The sequence below is a fragment of the Melopsittacus undulatus genome, chromosome 5 (assembly GCF_012275295.1).
Source record: "Melopsittacus undulatus isolate bMelUnd1 chromosome 5, bMelUnd1.mat.Z, whole genome shotgun sequence".
Lineage (NCBI taxonomy): Eukaryota > Metazoa > Chordata > Aves > Psittaciformes > Psittaculidae > Melopsittacus > Melopsittacus undulatus.
The window spans coordinates 65,910,590-65,932,234 of NC_047531.1; the positions used below are offsets into that span (position 1 = coordinate 65,910,590).

Sequence of the window (21,645 nt, forward strand, 5' to 3'; positions counted from 1 at the left end):
TTTTCGCAGTAACAACATTTGTAGGGGTTTGTCAATATTCTCTCAAGAATGTTCAGATCCCTGCTGCATCAGAAGTGCCCCGTATCACCTTTGCTCAGTTTAAACCAGCTCAGACCAAAACCTGAAAATAAAGCAGGGGCTGTTTTACCTGCTTTTCCACCAGGAAAATTATGGTGATTCTACAATCAGAATTTAATTAACATGGTGTTTGAGTCATGCTTCTGCCTCTTTTAGCACTTCAGAAACAATAGCTAGCTTAAGTGCAAAAGGCAAGCAGATAAGTACAAGATACATGCAGAGAGCACATCCAACAGGTGCCATTTTTTATTCTTTCTCATCAGTCAAGTGTTTTGCTCATTTTGATGCCTTTAACAGCTATCTGTGAATTTGCTGCAAACAGCCACCTCAGAATCTGTAGGAATCCCTCAATGCTTGTTTTTTTACAAAGAAAAGGAAACTCATGCTGCCCATCTTTTTCCAGACTTCTCTGACAACTGGTGAGGAAAGCTGGTAACAGGTACAGAAACTATATATATCCTTCCCTGTTCCACTCCTTATCAGCGATGAATAAGGTTGTATCTGCTGAAAACTGCTCTATAAGTTCTTGTAGATAGATGTATTTTCCTCTTCTGAAACAGAACACAGACATTGTCTCATGCTTTGCAGAAAGCCTAGTCTTGATGGTTTCCATAGCAGAGCAAGAAAACTCCAGAAAGCTCTGAGATATTTTTTATATACAAGTATGATTTGAGTTTGACTACAAGAGTAAAAATAAAGCATAATTTTCAACCTTTCCACCCATCCCCTCACAAAAACCTTACTCTGGAAGATGGTGTGTTTCGTATAATGAGTTAATTCACAAGCAGTGGATGATAGGAGGAACACTGGTTCTTCAAAGCAGTAGAGGCTATGGAATTAGGCTTCTGTCCCAAGATTCTAATCAATACAAACTTAGGGTAGTATTAAATTAATATGTGGTATTGAACATCACATAAATGCACAGACAGTAAATCATGCAAAGAAGATTTTGATTCCCTGGCAGTTACTGCAGTTAAAGTTTGAATAAGCATTACAGAGAATGTTCAAGTAGTAATACTGTAGAAATGCTAAAATTCATAACTTTTTACCCACATTTTTAATCTGTGGCTTTTTAGAAGTTATTTTGAAATGTTCTTCCTGTTTTACTTGTAGCATTTAATTACGGATAAAGTGTTGGGTAATAAACAAATACAGTGATATCTAACTCTGTTTTACCAGCATATGCCGACAGTTGCTGTGCTTTTTAGTAATTATGTTTAATCTGGTAGGTCCAGAAATTAATTACCATCTACTTTTCACTGTAGGGGCTTGAAATAATCATAATAATCAGTTACTGTTTGTGCTTTGTAATTACATATTCTTTACTGTGCAAATAATTTGCCACTGTTCTAGTAAAATAATGGTCATTCATAGCACAAAGCCAGAGGTCTTTTTTATGTTTCCAGCAGTATTTGTAAAAAGCCATTAAATTTTAAAATGTAGGACTGCAGGTTTTCTAATGGAATTATTAAAAAAATAAACCCTATACATGTGATGTGCAGTGTTAGCCTTCACACATAAAATGCAGGTCATCTGAGAGGCTTGAGAGTGTTAATTTCTCAGGTGACTTTGGTGTTGCAGTGCTTCATTTTTTAGATGCCTGGCTCACAGGGCAGAATCAGATGCTTGGAGTTAACACTTCTCACAAGGGGATTTGGGAACCTCTTAATGAAGTTGGTGGTAACTGCTACGCTGAATGAAGTGCCTCTTAACAAGAAACTGTGTGGAGTGAGAGTGGGCCCTCTTTAGTGTCCAGCACTTTCCAGGCAGAAAGATACCTATATCAAATGAATATGTAAATGGTGATCATAGTTAGGGATCCTTGCAAAGGGTGCCTTTCAAAAGTGTCACTAAAGCAGGAAAAGGTCTGCTCCTTTTCTTTTCAAACACAGCTGGCAGAGAAGCTGTTCCTCAACCCTCTTTTGAACAGTAATTCTGAGGTTGTGGTAGAACTCCAGTTTAGTACCTCAGCCCTGCATCTGCCACATGCAGAATACCACCCTGATGACTAATCTGTGAGGTGTTCAGGCCAGTATTAAGACACTGCAACAAAATTTCCCCCTCTAGTTGAAGCTCAGCCACTGGAATTTCCTTCATTAGCAGGAGAAATAAAACAGTTCTCCAGCCTAAAGATGAGAGCACCCATTTGAGGGTGGGAGGCTTGAGTGCCTGAAATATCATGATTACTTTTTGTATGCGAAGGGTTTTAGGTGGTACTGCTTGCTACCACTTTTGCGGGGCAAAACATAATGCTAAAACAGGCAACATAATTCTGAAAAGTTATAGCTAAATAACTCTAGATGTTTGGCTTTATATGGAGCAAACCAAACATAGCACGTGTAGAAAAGGCTATAAGGGAGACATTTGGTTGGACTGGTCTGGGTATTGACATCATATTTTAATCCTTTCAGTTGTTAAAAAGGAAGTGATTACTTCTTTCAGCTGAAAACATGAGATTAGACTTCAAGGCATGTTTTACAGTTTTTTTAATAACTGAATTTAAATAATTTTGTTATTTTAAAATGGTTGATGGCTCCAGAACATTTTGTTTGGAAATCTGCATTCACTTACGACTTGAGAGTTGATATGAATGCCAACATTTTTATTCTTTTGAGATGTATGCTATTCCTGTATTGGAGCAATGGAAACCCTTGAAACTTCCATAGTGATGTTCAGAAGAATGCACACCTAGTAGAAAACATAAGCATGTTGAAATTTCCCATATAGTTTGAGAGCGTAAGGTTACTGGGATTCAGTCAACAGCAGGATGCTGTACAAGAGAAGCTACTGTTGGCTGAGAATTAAGATGTTTGCTTCTACCTTCATTTAACTGAGCTCATCCCTGTGAAGCTCTTCCATGTGTGAAGAAATACATTATTCACACTCCTTACATACAACAGCATTGTGGTTCAGCCTAAAAAATTAACAAAATTATCATACAATGCCTGCCTGAGCTTGAGAATCAGCCTTGTTAACCCCTTTAACCTTCAGTGCATATCTATTCTGAAAGAAAAACATGTTTCTGAGAGGATTAGCATTTTCATGCTTTCTTCCTTGGATAGACTGAGTAAGCATGTATTTCTGAGGTTAAGAAAGACTATGTGGAGAGCTGCAATCTGAAAACTCCTGACAGGAGATGTCATAACAGTGGGTAACATGTGAATACACACTATGATGGTTCAAAGCGTAATTCATCTGTAGACACAAGCATGTCTTTGCAAACCTCTCTGAGTGCAGGCATAATTTTCTCCTAGCTACTATTACCATCTGTCAGCTACAGGTTGCCACATACACATTTCTGCTGGCAAAGTGGACTGTGGATATATGCTTGCTTCAGGCAAAGTTAGAGAGGATGGTGTGAACACGAGAACATGTGAGAGAGCTGTTTTGATCTGAGACAGCTGATTTTGTCTTCAGCAGAAAAAGGAGTGCTGTGGTGATGCTATTCTTTTTCAGCAGTGAGAAGTGGGAGATGATAGTATTGCATCAGATGCATTTATGTGCTGATGTTTCTTTAAGATGTTACTGGATTCTTTGGAAGCCCCATAGCCACTTCAGCTTGCTCTTAATTTTTTTCTTCCTTTGAAATGTAGCTTTTACTATTTATTGGTTGCTTTTAAATGGAAACAAAGTAATTAAATAATTGCCTAAATACCCCATAGAATCAGCTTGATTTGGAAAAGACCGTTAAGATCATCAAGTCCAGCCATTACCCCAGGATTGCCAAGTCCACCAGTTAGAGGGCCTCATCTACATGTTTTTGAGCACTTCCAGGGATGGGGATTCCACCACTTCCCAGGAAAGCTTTTCGATGCCTAGCTATCCTTTGGTGAAGAAATTTCTCCTAATATCCAGTCTAAACCTCCCCTGGTACAGCTTGAGGCAGTTACCTCTGGCCCCATCACTTGCTACTTAGAAGAGAAATGCACAGTAAATGCATTCGATTGATCTGAGCTTCATTTCACTTTGGGATGATTTTTAGTTTGATGCAGTTTTTACTATTTTTACTGTTATTCTTCTTTCACAAGCACTCTGATAAGTTTTGTTTACTTGGAATACTGCCTTGCAGATATCATCAATTGAAAAAATAAAAATCCAATATACTACTACAGCAAACGTGTAAAGTGAGGGTTGCATTCTGCTGTCTGCAAATCTGGTGTCTCTTGTCCTTGCAGTTGTTATGCTGACCTTATGGTTGATAACGTCTGCTAATCTTTGATCAACAGATCTAAGCTCACTATGCTACTTGATAAGTAGAACTAATGTTCAATACTTCTAATTCTTTTCTTTCTTTTTTCTTTTTTTTTTTCACAATTGTGAGTCTACATTCAGTCTACATTTTCTAACACAAGAGATAGGAAAGCATGAGGTTTCTTTTTTTGCTGTTATTTCTCTTTTTTTCAAGGAAAGCAGTGCTAAGATGAATAGATAATATTTGCAGTGGGATTCAACCTGCTCTACTGAATTAGACTGAAGTCAGCCTCCATCCTGTGGCCCATGAGTTAATGAAGTTTTCATTTGTCTGTCTGTAAATGAGGAAGAGTACAGATTGCCAGATGATCCTTAATGCAAATCCAGGTGTTTTGAATATGTTCTAGTCTCTAATCATCCAGATTGTTCTGAGAAGTCTTGGGGTGCTGAGGTTGGACCAGAGATCTCTCCAAAGGGAATATGCAGTGAATTTTCCTGTTCAGTCTGTGGTTTCAAGTCAGAACACATCTGCGTGCTGTTTTGCACTACAGATGAGCCACTTTTCGTTCAGGATATTGGATTATTGTATTCCAGTACTCAGTTACCTCATTTACTCTTTTTAAGGGCATTATTGTGGATATGGGCTTTCCCAGTGACTTCCGATTGACATTTCAAAACTTTGTCACATTGCTGTGACTGTTAGGAACACTATTCTTTACCAGTCTTAAGGAAGGTGCAGGTAACAAAGTAAGATGAATTTTATCACATAATTTGGACAAAGACAGTGATAAGCAGCAAGCCTATCTTGAGAGTACTAAATCTTCATACTTGTTTGTGCAGAATTTGTGTTTCTTCTGCAAGGAACAATGGATTCATGTCCATCCACCTGCCTAAATTGGCAGTGTGCTTACTTGGATGGACCTTTAATTACTAAATGGAAATGCCACCAGAAAAACAAATTGCACTGCAGGAGTGTACAGGATACTGTAATACAACAAGAAACTAAGCTATCTATAGATCTGCGGGAGTGGTAAATAACAAATTACCAGTCATTAGTTGAGATAATTTCAATGAGGTCTGGGTTAGGTGATAGAAAATCAAATGTTTTTCCAAACAAAGCGTTTTTTTCTTTTTTTTTTTCCTCCTCCTTTATTTCTTTCTCTAATGGCTCAAGATACATAACCTTGGTGCTTTGTTTTACATGTACACAGTAGTGCTACAGTCTTAAAACCACTTATACATATATTTAAGTTTAACCACTAACATAATATTTGTGGGAATGTGGCCAAGAGCTTAATGATTTTTTTTTTAGTTGCTTGGAAAAGGCAATAGCTTTTTACATGGGTTTGATGCCCACCAGCTATTCTTGGAAATCATTAGCAGCAAACATGAGAAAATGAGTTATTCTCATTTTTTTTCACACATGAATGTCTGATAAATATAAAACAATAGAATGGATCCCTTCTATGTTCTCAAGCCCTGGAAGTTTTAATTACTGAAAAAATTCAGCATTGCTTTTCATGCATTTTGAAATGTTACTGGAGCTTTGCCAGCGAATGTCAACCAATGTTGCTGAAGTGAATTAACTAATTCATAGGTTGTTACAACATTTGAGTAGAATCTTGCACTCAAGTCAATAAAACTATTTAAGGAGGAAGAAAACACTGTTGAGTGCATGAGTTAATCAAGGAGTTAGTGCTCCAAAAGACTGTCTGGGGAGTACGTCTGAAAAGAGGCAGGATTTTGTCTTGTGAAAGATGAAACTGGGCTTTATGGGCAGCAGGTTTAGGTAGCTGACTTCTGTGTGAAATCACAACAAAATTACCCTATATCTAGTGATTATGGATTAGCAGTAATTAATTTGCAGTCCTTAAGTTAGATAAATTAATCTCCAATTTTCTCATTCAGGAATGATCTCTCCACAACTTTGTAAAACAACTGACCAGAAAGGACTGTATTTTTGTTGCAAAAACAGTGCAGAAAGGGCCAAACAAGGCATATGACTGAGAGCATTAGCAGTAGCTGTCACTTGAGGACTGAGGTGTTCTCTGCCTGCCTCTGTCAGACCCATTTGATACCTGAAGCTCAGAAGCACAGGATCAGGACATGGCACCTGTGCATAGCCTGACACCCGGAAAAGCCACATCTTCCATCAGCATCCCTTGAACTCGGTGTGTGGCAGGCACTTGAATGTCAAGCCCATCACAGCTCTGTGCCTCAATTTTCAAGGGGAAATTCTGCCTTTTCAGAATGGGTGCTATGGCAGAGGATCCTCCCTTCCTCTGTGTGCACACTGGTGCCAGCAGCATGGCCTCTGGAATTTGGAAAAGAAAATGGGGGGTATAAGCTTTGGGACTGATGTCTTAAGAAAATAAACTTTGTGTTCCTTGTAACAGAATCTGTGTTAAAGGTTTGCTAACAAAGTACAAATACTTCATTGTTACTACTTATCTGAGCCTTGTAACCTATTAAACAAGACTATAAATATGCTCATCAAGAAATATAGGCTTAAGTTAAATGTTAAATAGTTGCAAAAATAAAGAATAATGTTTCTGATTAATTTTCTTTGTCAAATAGTAGCCTGAATGGTATTGAAATTTGTCACTTAATCAAAGAACTGTCTAAGCTGTGTGCAATTACATTTTAAAAAATTAGAACACAATTTGCCCAGAAGATAAATAATTATGGTCCAATTTTATAACTGTATCTTCAATTGTTAGAACATACTTTAAATAGGAGCAAGTATGTAGCAATTAATTATATCTTAGAAGATTATTCTTAGCTCATTGTAGAGCTTTATTATTCACTCTTGAAAAAAAAATCTCTGTAAAGGCACAGCATGATTTTAATTAATTTTTTCTAACTGTTTAATTTTTAACTTTTTCCCAAAGTGTTTAATTTTTAAACATGAGCTCTGCTAGCTACATATTTCATTCTTACCATCATATCTCTTAAGCAAGAAAAATAAAGTTAAATAAATTGGATCAGTATTCAAATAAAAGCCATTTAAAGTTATGCTTTCAAAAGTTAATCTTTATTTTTATCCTTCTGAAGTATCCATCAATCATATTAGCTCTTTAAAAATGAGAGCAGCCTTGAAAGCCCAGATGAAACTTAATATAACAAGGGGATACATTCTGTAGTGTTACTAGGTGTGATGGCTTACTACATAAGCCATACTAAAACAGTGGTAATTTTATCCACTTGATTCAGTTAATACAGGGAACAAACATTGCACATGTTGGTGTAGTGCCTTGGAACCGCAGTTTTAGAAAAGCATTTCCCATGAAGCTATAAAATTAAAAAATCTGTAGACTGGGGAGATTTCACATGTTTAGATAATGATGAAATACTGGACCATAATCATTGGAGAAAATTCAATTAGAGGGCTCTCTGTTGAGGCAGTAGTTAAAAAAGAAATTACTTTTGAGATATTTGCATTTTCATAAACAATTTTCGTTTCCACAAGAAGAACCCCGACTGTAAACAATCCTGTTTACAAGCCTCTCACAGGAGTAATTTGTAGCTTTTCACAGCTGTAAGTTTTCTAGTTTCTCAAAATGTGTCTTTTAAGATCAGTGTTTGTTTTGATGTCTTAGTTTGTAGTAGATGATTTTTTTCCCATTGTCCTAATGACTTAGCTGATAGATAGAGACCTAAAACCTTCCCTGGAGCAATTGGTTGAATGATATTGAGTAGATCTGTTGTTGACACTGGAAGTCTATTATTACCTTTGGGCGTGGAATCAGTGCTATTGTATGTCTTAACTCCTCCTTCTTTCCCAGAGCATTCAAATGATCCTGCGCTTAGTGACTGCACTAGTGCTAAAATCACAACATAAAAAGGTGACAATGGGCTGGGAAAGCTTATTGAATTGAGATGTTTTATTGTAAATTTCAAAGAATGTAAACCTCACAAGTGAAGAATGATGACCTTTCTGGGGTGAGACATCCTCTTCTAAGTACTTCTGCTGCTGACTCTACTAGCCAAACACAGTGTCAGTCCTTCTATCTGAATTAATGGGTCAATCGACCAAAAAAATAATTACCTTTTCCAGGTGCCTTATAGTTCCTTAGAGTATCTGTTGACCGGATCACCTCTCTTGCAATAAACCAAAGATAATATTTCTGCCAGCAAAACTCAGAAGGAACTATGTGTGCTTGTAAAAAACTAATTTAGTGTTTGGGTGTCAAGATACAAAGTCCTTCCTTCCTTGAAATAAGGCTTGACTGATTTCAGTTGTCCTTCATATTCAGATATTGTACATATGATAAGACACATTTGGGGCAATGGGTTGTTTGGTCTGACAGTCAGGATAGCATCCCTTAGTCCTTTTGATTTAGCATATGTTCTTATGGCTGCTGTCAGTGTATTATATACCAAGTTAGAAGCAAAGAAAGGACATAAACTGGTAAGGAAGTTGTGCTTTAAGGACAAGTAAGCCAGTGTATCAGAAAATCAAGACACTATGATAATGAATATCACTTTCAGCTTCTATGCAGTGTACATGTAGATACACTTCATATTTATGTAACGGTAATTAATGACTGAAGTTTTGAGAGTGTTGCAGTTATTTAAAAAACTTTAAGCCTCATTCTGAGTTAATGTAAGCTAACACAAAGGCAGCAGCTAAATATCTGCTCCATTAATTTTAGTATGTCTTCATTTCTTGTGTTTAAATATGTAGTCTTAATTTTCTGTAACAGACTCAATTATATGCAGTTTCCTTTGCATGCACTTTTTGAAAGAAAGGTTAAATGGGGGAAAAGTAAACTGTTGATATTCATTAATGTTTGAAATATTGCAACAATAGCTTAATGGTAAGCTTTCAAGTAAGAAGTACAAATTCTGTTACAGTGAAATGGAAATTCAGCACCTAGCACACATGAATAATTCTGTAAATGTCACCAAAACTCACATTTTACTAATGTTAACTCAGTTTTTGGGAATCAAATCTCAGTAGTATGGAAAGGCTGGTGAAAGTGATAACTGCTTTTCTTCAGTGCCAGTGTATGTTTAAACACTGTCTCTTTTGATGGATCTGGTCAGCTTTACAGATTTTGTGGTTTCCTTGCTCTTGGCGTAGCAGTTCTATAGGGACCACAGAAGCAGTTGCGCAGACCATTCATAAGCCAAAACATTTTGATCCTGAGTAAATCTGAGAAATACTAATTTTTGCAGTGCCAAGCATTTTAGGTCATCTAAACACTGAGAGGAAAAAGACCTAAGAAGGTAAGTGGAAGCGTCAAGGGGGAGGACCTGTGCTTAGTTTGGAGGTCCTACCTGTGTGTCAGTGACATGTAGGAATTGCTTGAGCTGTGTGGTCATAGTTGTAGCAATGCTGATTGCTTAGCATTGCTTAGGATGGGCATGTTCTCACACTGATTTTAGAAGAAAATGGTACATATGCACATCCTATACTAGGTCTGAATTTGGTTTCAAGAAGCTTTCATTTAACTGTAGTCTGAGTTTATATTGCTTGACCAATAATCACAATTCACAACCATCCTGTGACATAGCTGGTTTTGTACTGGTATTAAAATGCTGAAAAAAATAACAGATCCTCCTATTTTTTTTCACTCTTGAAAACACCATTTAAAGGGGCATTTTCTCAGCACATCCTTCCTTACTTGTATTTTACTATATGGAGATGGAGCACTCTACAGCACAAGCAAGGAGGAGTTTCTGGCTAGTCAGCTCCTGTTCTAAAAACTCAGTACTAGGGACAAGAAGAAGAGATTTGGCTTAGAGCCCAGGAACAAAGCGATAAGATCCTGTGCTAATTTGGAGAGTTTATGTTACCTGTCCTGCAGGTTATGTGGCACTTTATGTGCTGGTGAACCAGATGACTGTAATTTATAGTCTCTTGACAATGTGTCACTGCTATAAAAAGAATGGCAAGCATGTGTTTCCCATTAGAAAGTCCATTAGGATGGCCTGGGAGATTCTGGTGGCAGCAGAGATGTAAATGTAATTTTCAAAAGAGAGGAAGATTACTGTTGCACTCTTAACATCAGTGTCTCATGAATGTGGTGATCCTCCTTAGATAGAGATTTAGGGAGAGAGATTTTAAGGGGAGATTTAGGTTAGATTTAAGGAAGAAATTCTTTACTGTGAGGGTGGTGAGGCACTGAAACAGATTGACCAGAAAATTGTGGCTGCTCATCCCTGGAAATATTCAAGATCATTTTGGATGGAGCCTTGGGCAACCTGATCTATCGGGAGGTGTCAGAGGTGTTGGAACTAGATGGTCTTATGATCCTTTTCAACCCAAACCATTTTAAGATTCTCTGTTTTTAATATCTAGAAGCTCTTTATTACCACAATGCTATTATTGGTTTTGTTGGGTTTTTTTTTCAGAATCCCACTCAATGTGAGAGACATTGTCTACTGTACAGGAGTTTCACTGATGGATGAAGATGTATGGGAGTTCATCTGGATGAAATTTCATTCTACTACAGCAGTGTCTGAGAAGAAAATATTATTAGAAGCCTTAACATGCAGCGATGACAGGAACTTGCTCAATAGGTACAAATATTATATATATTTGCACCTACTACCAGTAATCACTTCAACATTTATGGATCATCACTTGAGCTTTGGTCTAAATGAAAGAACTTTACTTTTCAAGCACAGGCTTATTGTCTGTTTAAACTGCCTTACGTTTTCGCATTAATACATGTGAAATTGACACATATTATGTCTTTTTGCTTCCAGATATTCCTGTGTTCATTGAAAATACTTGAAATCCTGTTATAATTGCTGGTTTGTTTTGTTTTGTTTTGGTTAGCATAGCCTTCATTTGAATGTTTTGACCAGTCTATCTTACCAGTTTCATAAAAATGCACATATAAAATTCCACTCAGCTTTTTCTGAAATCCTTTTACATCAATATTTTTCTGATTTGTAAATGTACCTGGTATTTGGAGTCATAGAAATAAGCTACTGAGCTCACTTGGATACTTAAAGAAGGCATTTAGTAGTGATTTTATAGGGGTTTTTTGCGAGTTTTCTGATGGACTGGTTTTAGACTATGTGTTGGTGAAATTAAACAGGATTTTTTTTCCTTGTTTCTCCCACTAGGCTTTTGAATTTGTCTCTCAACTCAGAAGTTGTCCTGGATCAGGATGCAATTGATGTAATAATTCATGTAGCTCGAAATCCACATGGAAGGGATCTTGCTTGGAAGTTTTTCAGAGAAAAATGGAAAATCCTAAATGCAAGGTAAAAATAAAAAGTCTAAATTTATTTTAATTTTCTTATTTTGACCTCATTCATGTAAGTATTTTATATGTATGTGTTCCTGTAAGTTCCTGAGTGTAGTCCATTGTCTTTTAATCCATAGAGATGTGTCTAAATGTGAAATACATACATATGAGTCATAAATATATTTATTAATAGACTGTCAAACACGTGCATATAGATATCTCTTAGCAAATCTGTATATGTATCTATTACTATATTGTGTCTGCACTTACAATAATGAATTCTATCTATATATCAAATGCTGCAGTTCTACTTTTATGTAAAAAAAGCAGCAGATCCCAGAGGAATTTTGCTGATTTTGAGTTTGATAGGAAAAAAATCTTTACAAGTGCATTATTTCAAGTGTGGAAATAAAATGCCAAATACTTTTTGAAACATTTCGGTTTTCAAAAGGATGCTAATAAAGTATCATCCCCTTCCCTTCCACTCTGTGTTTCAGGAGAGTTTCAAGTAATAGAGGAGCAACAATTTGAATTAAAAATAGATGAGCAGGAAGGAGACATGGTTGTTCCTTATAAATGCTTCCCTTTCTCTTTGAACAACTCAGACATGCTCCCTACTCAGAAGTGCAAGTCAACACTTTAAAATCCTTTTGATGAAGATTTTGATATTAATTCAATGAATGACAGATTTCTTTAGTTCTTTAGGGACAGCCTGAGGGTCTGAAAGATTTCACAGCACCTCATCTGATACTGACAGATTAGAAGGGACCAAATTCTTAAAGGCAGGTGTCCAAGGATGCCAGGAACCTATGCCAGGCAACTCCCATGGTGTTGGCAGAAAAAGTATTGGATATCTGTTTCATTCTGTACTTGTGAGGAGACATCTAGTATGCCACACAATATTTAAAATTGTATATTTAAAATGCTGTATTTAAGCGACCAAATTCTAGTGACTGATGTATAAGTACAAACTTACTAGAGGTTTCACAGCATCTGAAGAATAGTCAGCGTAACTCGGAGACTGTGAAACTTGCCTAAAGATGTAACAAGTTGTTCATGCTGTTTTGAGTAATACTTTATTATATAGCAGGATTTTAGAAGTTCAACTGGCAAAGTAAGTTTGAGCTGCAATTGGTTTTGGAAGTTTATATTGTAGGAGTATGCTATCGAATGCAATTTCCAAAAAAGCTTTAAGTGTGCTGGAAAGTTTAAAAATTAAGAATCCTCTCCTCACATGATTATTCCAAGAACTAGACTTTCACACAGAAAGTGGATGGCACACCCATTGCTATTATGCAGCCCAGTGCACTTAGTTATGCACTGGATAGCAAATAATTTTTCAGGTTCCTCCAAGGATTTATGCTGAGCTTTGGTATAAATCTGTCGAAATCTACAAACACATGTCCTTTCTTAGCAAGTACATTCATCTGACAACCTAGCCGACACCTGTAATTTTAGGTTTGTTCAAGATTAAGCATTGTAGACAAATGGACAAGATTTAGAAAACTATGCCGCATGTCTTTTTTTTTGTGTGTGTGTTTTAATTTTAAATAGCTTAACTTCACCTAAAATTTTAATTTAATTTATCTCACTTGCTTGGAATGCATCAGTGTGTTATCTGAGTTCCTAACAAACAGAAAAACCTCATCAAAAACCTGTTACTGGGAAAATAGCAGAAAATCTGTCTTTTTGTTCAACCCTGACTTCATGATACCTACACTCAGTCTATCTCCAAGCAAAATTCAGAGCCACCAAAAAGGCTGTGGTGTTTTCATTTTTCTGAAAGGGACATCTTGTTGAGTTTGTATCCATCACCAAAAAATTCAGTGCAGTGAAATGAAATAGTTTATGCACATTGTACATATGTGATATATTTTGAAAATAACTTTGTTTTGTAATTATATATGAAAACTTTTTAAGCGAGACTTTGAGAGGGTGAAATTAGTCTAACAGCTTGCCGCTTAATGTTCAGTGACATGATAGAATGCAAAATTAGGCTTCTGATTTAAGCTTGCTACTACATTTTTATCATGGAATCATGTCACAGAATGGTTTGGGTTGGAAGGGACCTTAAAGATCATCTAGTTCCAATGCCCCTGCCATGCACAGGGACACCTTCCACTAGATCAGGTTGCTCCAACCCCTGTCCAACCTGGCCTTGAACACTGCCAAGAATGCGGCAGCCACACCTTCTCTGGGCAACCTGTGCCAGTGCTCACCACCCTCACTGTAAAGAATTTCTTCCTAATATTCAATCTTAAATCTACCCTCTTTCAAGTATAATCTGTCCCAAGGCACCTTTTTTCTGTAATTTATTATTCAATTTTGTTTTAAATTAATGTATTTTACACAAAACATTAATTTAATAACATGATATCTCAATGGTATTTTCTGTTGAATTTATTATAAAAGATGTTGATGTTTGAGGTAGTAATGTGAAATAGCTGAGGATGATTAAATTATAACACTATTTCCTCTGTCTTTAAAACACAACATGTAAAAGAGTTACAATCACAGTCAAATGTTGTTATCTCTTCATTCTTAAATGCTTAATCATTTGTCAGCATTTGGGAATCTGGCAATATTTGGGAAGCCTTTTACATCTGCCCAAAGTAAATGGTTTATGCTGCTTCTCACATTGAGTTAGCACAAATGCAAACCCTGTACAAATATGTAGTGGGTGGTAATCAGCATCCGTATTCATGAAGGTATCATTGTCAGTGGAAGGAATTCTGCTACTTCTGTTTGCACTGTGGCTACAGTAGAGACTGAAAGAAAAGTAAAATCCCTGCAGCTGTTTTTCTGAGGTCACTTCTGTAAAGTGGATTGGTAATGTTGTCAAAAGACTCCATCAAGAGGAGCTTCCAGTTTTCCAAGCAGTCAATTATGAGGCTAAGCTGAGACTGTAAAATAAAGGGCTTTGTTAGAAAGTCTAAACATGCTTAAAGGACCATGAAATCCAGACTTCCCATAGGAAGTGTTTGCCTCTCAATGTCTGTATATGTCAGTATGACTGAGTTTTTGGAAAAAGAGATTCACTTGCTGAAATAGCCATGAATAATTTAGTTATCAGGAAGCAGGATTGTAAAACCTGTAACTGTTTCCCCTCACACAAGCTCAAGGTAGAAAGCAACACAGTGTACATTTTCCCTAAAACGGAATCTTCTCAAACAAAACACAGTTCTCTTAACTCTCCCTTTTTCTGTTCCCCTCCCTGGGGCTATCCCTCTCCCTTTCTCTTTCTTTCTCCCTTTTGAAAGGACTGTGGCTTACAGTACCTAAGCATTTAAGGGTAATTAATTAATTTATGATTAATAGAAGCAGTATAAAACCTGTGATGGTGCTAGCTCATTTCACTTTGAATTTTGAATTCCTCCTCTAAATCATTTTGTAAAGGTAGGTTATGAACTGAATTGTTCCCCAATAAAAACTTAATTGAAGTCTATTGGTATCACTTACACATGTCTGACAAGTGAGCTGGATTCCTTATCTTAAAAACAGTCATGTTCAGATTAGTTAGATGTTGCTTTGGATGTATGTACAGATACATAGATAAGAATAACTATTTGTCAAGTGCCTTTTGCTATGCTGAATGACATCTAATTTGAACAAAAGACTTGCTTTCAGTTTCCAATGGAATTATATTGACTTTGGAAAACAAAACCAAACAAAACCAAGAACCCAAGCTATTTCAACATTAAATGTAAAAATTCAGAAGTCTGGTTAATCATATAAGTAATGTAGATCTGAGGGGGCTGGAAAGAACTTGCAGAAAAGTGAGTGGAACATCAGGATTTAAATGGCCAATTTCAAAGCAACAACCTGCAGTCTGCTGATTGTTGCAGAATATCTTACCCTTTAAATATTCCTTGCCCAAGCTTTCAAATTTTAATTCCATGTTGGTTCTTTGAAGATGCTACACCATGGTGCAGGGGATTAGTTTAGCAGTTTTGTTCTTTATCAGTATTATTTATTTTAATTATCAGGTACTGGAAAAAGAAAATTTGATCCAGTTCACTTATCGAGATGCTATTTATAATGTGGATGAGGTGAATAAATACAAAGTGTAGAGAAGGCTGCAGCACTTCAAAAAGCCTGTTTTAATGGTACATCTAGAAGGGCTTCTCAAAATAATTCTCCACAGTTGCTGCTCTGCTCCCTCTTTGGCTCCTGCATTTTGAGCTCCTGAGCATCATTACACGGAAAGCTTTTTCATTAAGCATGAGGTGATGGTGTAGTTTGGTCCTGTCCTCTGGAGGTCTCATTTGTGACTGTGGTTAAGCCAGTTCTGCTTAGTAGCATCTGACTAAAAGTTAAGTACAAATAGCTCAGCCTAATCTCAGTCCAGGATTTTAGCATGCAACACTGTAATACCAGTGACCAATTCCAGTAGTATTCCCTAGCATCCCCAGAATCAGTCCCATATCTTCTCCCTTGATTATGGAAGACACCTTTCTAATTTTCAGCTGGCAGGGCACTTGCACTAACACTATGCATCTTCTTTTTGCCCTTACAGGTACGGAGAAGCATTATTTATGAATTCGAAGCTTGTCAGTGGGGTCACAGAATTCCTCAATACTGAAGAAGAACTAAGAGAGGTAATTTTTAAATTACTTTCATCACATTTATTGTAAGCAGGAACCAGAGCAGGAGCCATAAGGTCTAGGTTATCTGAAAACTCTGGTTGCTCAGCTGGAGTTGCAGACCTGTGCTGTGGCTGGGCAGCATGAAGATGAGGAGCAGATTGCAAGGCATCTGAGTGTGTAGAGGTGGTGTCAGGAGGTGCAGGCACTTCTCTGTGCTTGGCTGGATATGTAGGTTTGGTTTTTTCCTCTTGACTATTGGTTGAGAAACTAAAAATGAGATCTTCCTCTTCACATTAGCTTATGGTAATGAAAAATGACTGCTACTGCTGAACCCAGGACAGCTGCAAAGGACTGCCCTAGTAAACCCCTGTGTTGAAGGCAGAAACTGCCAGTGCCTATTCTGTTTTTCTTCTGTCTACAATATTTCCATGTGAGAAAAACTGTTAAGCCAATATTCTGTGCAAATGACACCAAAATAATTTGTTATAAATGCTAAGTACTTCTTATTTAGATTGCAAAGGTTTCTCATTTTAACCTAACATCTGCCTTGACTGAGGTAGTTGTGTGATTGTGTTACACTCTGCTTAGCAGCTGCTCGTTGTTACCTCAAATGGATCAAATTATTCTCATGCAGCATAATCATTGTTAATTGAAATCTGATTGCACTATATTTTGTGTCCAACCACTTGCCTGCACTCAAGTCTAGTGGCCTCAGAAACTTAGGGATGAGCCACAGCTGGTTTCCTCAAAGCTATGCAGGTGGGAAGGACAGTGCTGGCCAGATCTGAGTTATCTCCCCTCTACCAGGAAGCCTTCTGTACTTTTTGTTTCCACCTCCATGATAGTATTGGCAGGCAGCCTGTTTATACTTTACCTAAAAGTGAAAATTTTGGGATAAAAAGTACAGAGATCAGGTAAATTCTAATTTCCAGGTCCCTCCCATGCTTTTAATGGTGATGTGAATGAGACAGTGAAAGGATCAGCCTTTTCAGTTTTGAGTCCATGCACAAAGAGATGTTGTTGGACGTTAGATTTAAATAAACAAGTTGAATATGGTGTCACCAGGAAATAAAAGTTAACTAGTTACAAATAAGTGTTGCTAAACCCCCTAATTTTATACAAGTCAACATAACCAGCAACCTACTGTGCAGATAAGCCTTGCAATTCTCACTTTAAAAGAACAGTAATTCAAAGCACACCAGTGCTATCAGTGGTAATAGTCCAGGTGATAGTGCTATAATTTGCAGATACACAAGAACAGAGCAGGAGCCTTTTCAGTCCACTAGAAAAAATCAAAGTTTTCTCATAAGGGAAGTAATCTGTTTCAGGCATTCAAAGATCATTAAATGAGTACCCACTTGCTATTTTGCCATTCTCTGCACATTGTAACCATCTATTCCTTTTCTAAACAACTGAGCTGTATTGTATCATCAAAAGAGTTCTTCAAATCAAAATGAAATAAATTTGTTGAGAAGCTTAATAAAACCAAAGGGCATCAGGGATGCCTTCTGCTAAAGAAACTTGCATAAAATCTTGAATTACATTTCCAGTGCTCCCAGTTTGGTTTCTTATGTAGAAATAAAAGTCTGGAGCAGCTGGGCTGCAGGATAGAAGGAGGGAATAATATTAATGTGATCTTCACTGACATGTCAATATCTTCCAGTGAATGTGAAACAATTACATCACGTCTAATTGGCAGTCTGCTGTCTTACTATATTTCCTATTAAAACTTTCTACATGATACTTCAACAGTGATGGTGGAGCTTTGTCCTAAATGCCTGACTTGTTTGTGTGCAGTGGAAATATTTACTTTCTTTGGTTCCTGCAAGTTTAACCTGTTAACTTGTATTTCCAGCTAAAGAACTTTATAAAGAGTTACGAAGGAGGAGCTGCTGTCTCTTTCTCTCGTGCCGTGGAAACAGTGGAAGCCAATGTGCGGTGGAAAAAGCTTTACAAAGAAGAACTATTCCAGTGGCTAAGAAAATCCTTGACACATTAATCTGTCGTTCCAGCCAAGCATTTAACAAGAAGCTCTGCAAGAAGAAGCATTTTAGAAGTGTTCAACATTAAAATCATGAAGACAAGATCAGACTGCAGGGATAAGATTTTTTTTTCTTTTGTTTTCTAATTGTGGGATTTGTTTTTGTTTGTTTGTTTTTTGGTTTTGTTTTTGTTTTTTTTTTTTACACTGGGCTTTTGTGAAATTGTCCAGAAGCTTTTCAGAAGAGAGGATCATGAATGCTTGTGAAATCCAGTCCTCAGTGTACAAAACCAAACTTGATATTAAGTGGTGCATGTAAATGTTGAAGAAAAACAAACAAAAGCCCTTCAATGACTATTTTATGCATGCTTGTACTGTCCCTGCCTGTATTCTAGCATGCTTATGTAAAACAGCCACTTTTTGTATGTGAGTTCCAGTTACATCAAAGATGGGCATTATACAAAGCACAAAGACTCTCTACGACAATCAGTGTTGCAGCGAAGAAAAGGAAAACCAGTGATCAAAAGGCAAACAAGGAAAAGGAAATGTAGAAGGCTTCCAACTTGGGGCAGTATGAGATGTAAAGTAAACTTTTCAGCTAGCTGCCAATTAGTCTACCACTCAGTTTGTATCTTAATAGTTACAAAGATGCCACCAGTTGTATCTACAGTCTCCGTAACCCAATATTTAAATAAGGAGAATATATACAGAGAGGAGAAAGATAAAGGGGCATGGAGGCAGGGGGAGAGGGAAAACAAGAAGGACATCATCCATGCATTGCAATTATATGCATGTATTCACTACTGATCAGTGGAACAATGTAGTTCTAGCTGTGAACGTATTCAGTGTCAGAGGGTAGCTTCACATTGATTTCACAGAATACATGAACCACCTCTTCTCAACTATTTTACAAGGCAGTGATATTTACAATGGGTCACCCAACCTGTCCAGTACTAAGTTATGCAGGTGACTGTGCACAAGTATTATAGATAAACTTAAGATTCACAAGGAAATTAACAAAAAGGGAAAATATCTTGCATGCAAAGACATAAAATTACTCAAGGTTGTCTTGCATGTGGTAGACCAGCCTCTATACCGATTTATTATGACAGACAAGTCATATTCTCTATGTAGGCAATACTTTTGCAAATATGGGATGTGGCATTCATGCTAATTTAGAAAAGTGAAATATTGAGAAAGTGTATGTGTGCGTGTAGGTGTTTATTCATATGGGCTAATACCACAAATTGTTTTCTTTCTGTTTTCTTGTGTTTTACATAGACTGCTGTAGATGAATGACATTTGTTTCCTTTTTCTCAATCCTTAATCTGAAAGATCAGTGACACGGTGATCATCTGTGTACTACACAGATAGTACAACTACCTGCACCATTGGTGCTAAGTGTTGAGGATAAAAACGATGGGGAACAAATCCTCTCTCGTATCTACACTGTGGAGAAAACAACCCACAAAACTACAGAGAGTTTTCAGAAGTCAGGCTGCAGCAACTTCAGAGGGTGAATGTAGATGTACAACTGTGTTTCTTTATCCCACCCCATCCCATGTGACCACATCATAGCCCTATACATTGGAAATGTGGCCAGCCAGAGTAGAGAGCAGCCATTTTATCTGGTTGTTTCCTTCACAAGTTATGGAAGTTACCAACATGATTTACACTTGCAGTTTCTTGTTCCCAGTAAATTGTGAATTAAAACATTAGTGCAAAAGGAACCAAATCCAAGCATCTTCAGATATTATCAGAGTTGTGTGCAGACAGTATTGTTTTCTGGGCTGTCATTTCTGTGGTACCCTGCTCTTCAAGAACTGGTAAACACATCCCATAACTAAGTTGTACCTATCTTCAGCCTGTCATTTTGTGTCTTTTACCGTGCAGAGGGTGCTGTTTGTGGATTGGGTACATGAAATCATTGTGTGGCCATTTGCTCCAGTGTTTGGTGCTATGTAGCACTGCATGTTAGCTTGACCACATGCAACCAAAAGAAGAGGGAATCCTGTGCTCTTGTACTGTTAATTCTTTGCCTTTGTGCTATGTTGCAATGCTAGTGAACCCAGAGATGCTAGTGAGCCCAGAGACATTATCATGCCCAAGTCAAGTAAAATCCTTCTCCTCCTATGTATTTTACCTACCTCACAGGGGTGTTGTGAGGCTTGACTAATGTTAGCAAAGCACTTGAATATCCTCTGATGAAATGCATTTTAAAGTGCAAAGCATTATTTTATGTGGTTGATCAAATTCAACCTCAGTGCCAGTATGTAGCGTCACATTTTTAATATCTACTGGACAATATCACATGCAGATTTGATATAATAAAAAAGTAAGCAAAATATTATTTAATATAACCTTTAGCCTGTAATGAAGGCCAAAATTGTGATATCCAAAGAGTGTGTAGAAAACCAAACCCTCAAATGTGAATTGCTTTGAAGATTTCAGAGAAGAGTGTACGTAATGGTCTGTCCCTTTGCAATTTTATTCAAGATTGTCTTTGATGACTTTTCTTTTTTAGCACCACAGATTAAACCACATACTTCCAGGATGTGCATAACAGTTTCTGGTCTTTCCATTGATACAGGGAAGGCTAACAGTATGTTCCAAAGTCAAAAGTTTATTTCAGCCTGTGTATTCTGCAGAGTGCACAGAAGATTCCACTGTTGCTCATTTAAATTGAAGTTCTTGCACATTTAGCTGGTGTTGGATGTAAATTAACGTTTTAGTGGCCTTGAGCAACTGGTCTACCACAGATATCAAGCCCTAAATGTATCTATTATACATACCTATTGATGTACTGCTTGTAATTGTTCTATTCTAATAACGTTTCAGAATTATTTAGAACACTGTTACTGCAATAGTGAAGGTTAAGCTGGCCTTTCCATTATCATTTCCTAGTCTTTTATTTTTTATATTTTGTATTTTGCTGTTTCACAATGAATCAGGATTAAATTTAAATGGATTAAATCCAACAAAATTATAGCTGTTTTCTACAATATTCAACCTCTGCCCCCTGCATTTATTTATATGTCTTTTGAAGCTGTTTTTAGTAAGAAGTTCCACCCAACTGTGTGTTAAAGAATAGTTGATACCTCATGGAAAACTCTAATACAGTCTGCTTAGAAAAATCTATTTATTTTATTGATTTTCTTTCTCCTTTACCAGTCTTTTTCTTCCTTTATCCTTATATAAAAATGGGCCCCATTTTTATAACTTGGATTGTGATTAAGAAGCCAATAGCCCAAACTTGTCAGTATTCTCAAATCCAGGGTTTAATTTTGTCCTTTATAATGAGAAGAGATGCTGCAAAATGTATATCCAGTGTGAATGTGGACCTCACCCAGGCCCGGGGTACCATTTTGTAGAGATTTGATGAGATCTGTGTCTCCAATCAGCCTTTGTATGACTCGGGGTCCATTGCAGTTGTTAATTGATACGGCTTACTAAATCATACAGGAAGACATATGAATAGTTATGTTTTTATACTGGCATAACTATATACCTGTTGAAAAAATACCTATTGTAGTTTTATAACATTTTTCACTTCAAAAATCTCACTCTGTTACTTTGTAGCTGGTGGAATTGTCATGTATCC

The 21,645-nt window shown here is 37.0% G+C and overlaps 1 protein-coding gene across 1 annotated transcript in view; it reads left to right on the forward strand.

The window, feature by feature from the left end:
* The window catches only part of TRHDE (thyrotropin releasing hormone degrading enzyme), a 213,510-nt gene extending 195,448 nt beyond the window's left edge, over nt 1-18,062 (forward strand). Inside the window, exons 16-19 of the mRNA XM_034063129.1 lie at nt 10,630-10,797; nt 11,353-11,493; nt 15,994-16,075; nt 17,919-18,062. Of these exons, the coding sequence (XP_033919020.1) occupies nt 10,630-10,797; nt 11,353-11,493; nt 15,994-16,075; nt 17,919-18,062 (535 nt within the window). The remainder of the gene's footprint in view (nt 1-10,629; nt 10,798-11,352; nt 11,494-15,993; nt 16,076-17,918) is intronic.
* Nucleotides 18,063-21,645: the final 3,583 nt, after the last annotated feature.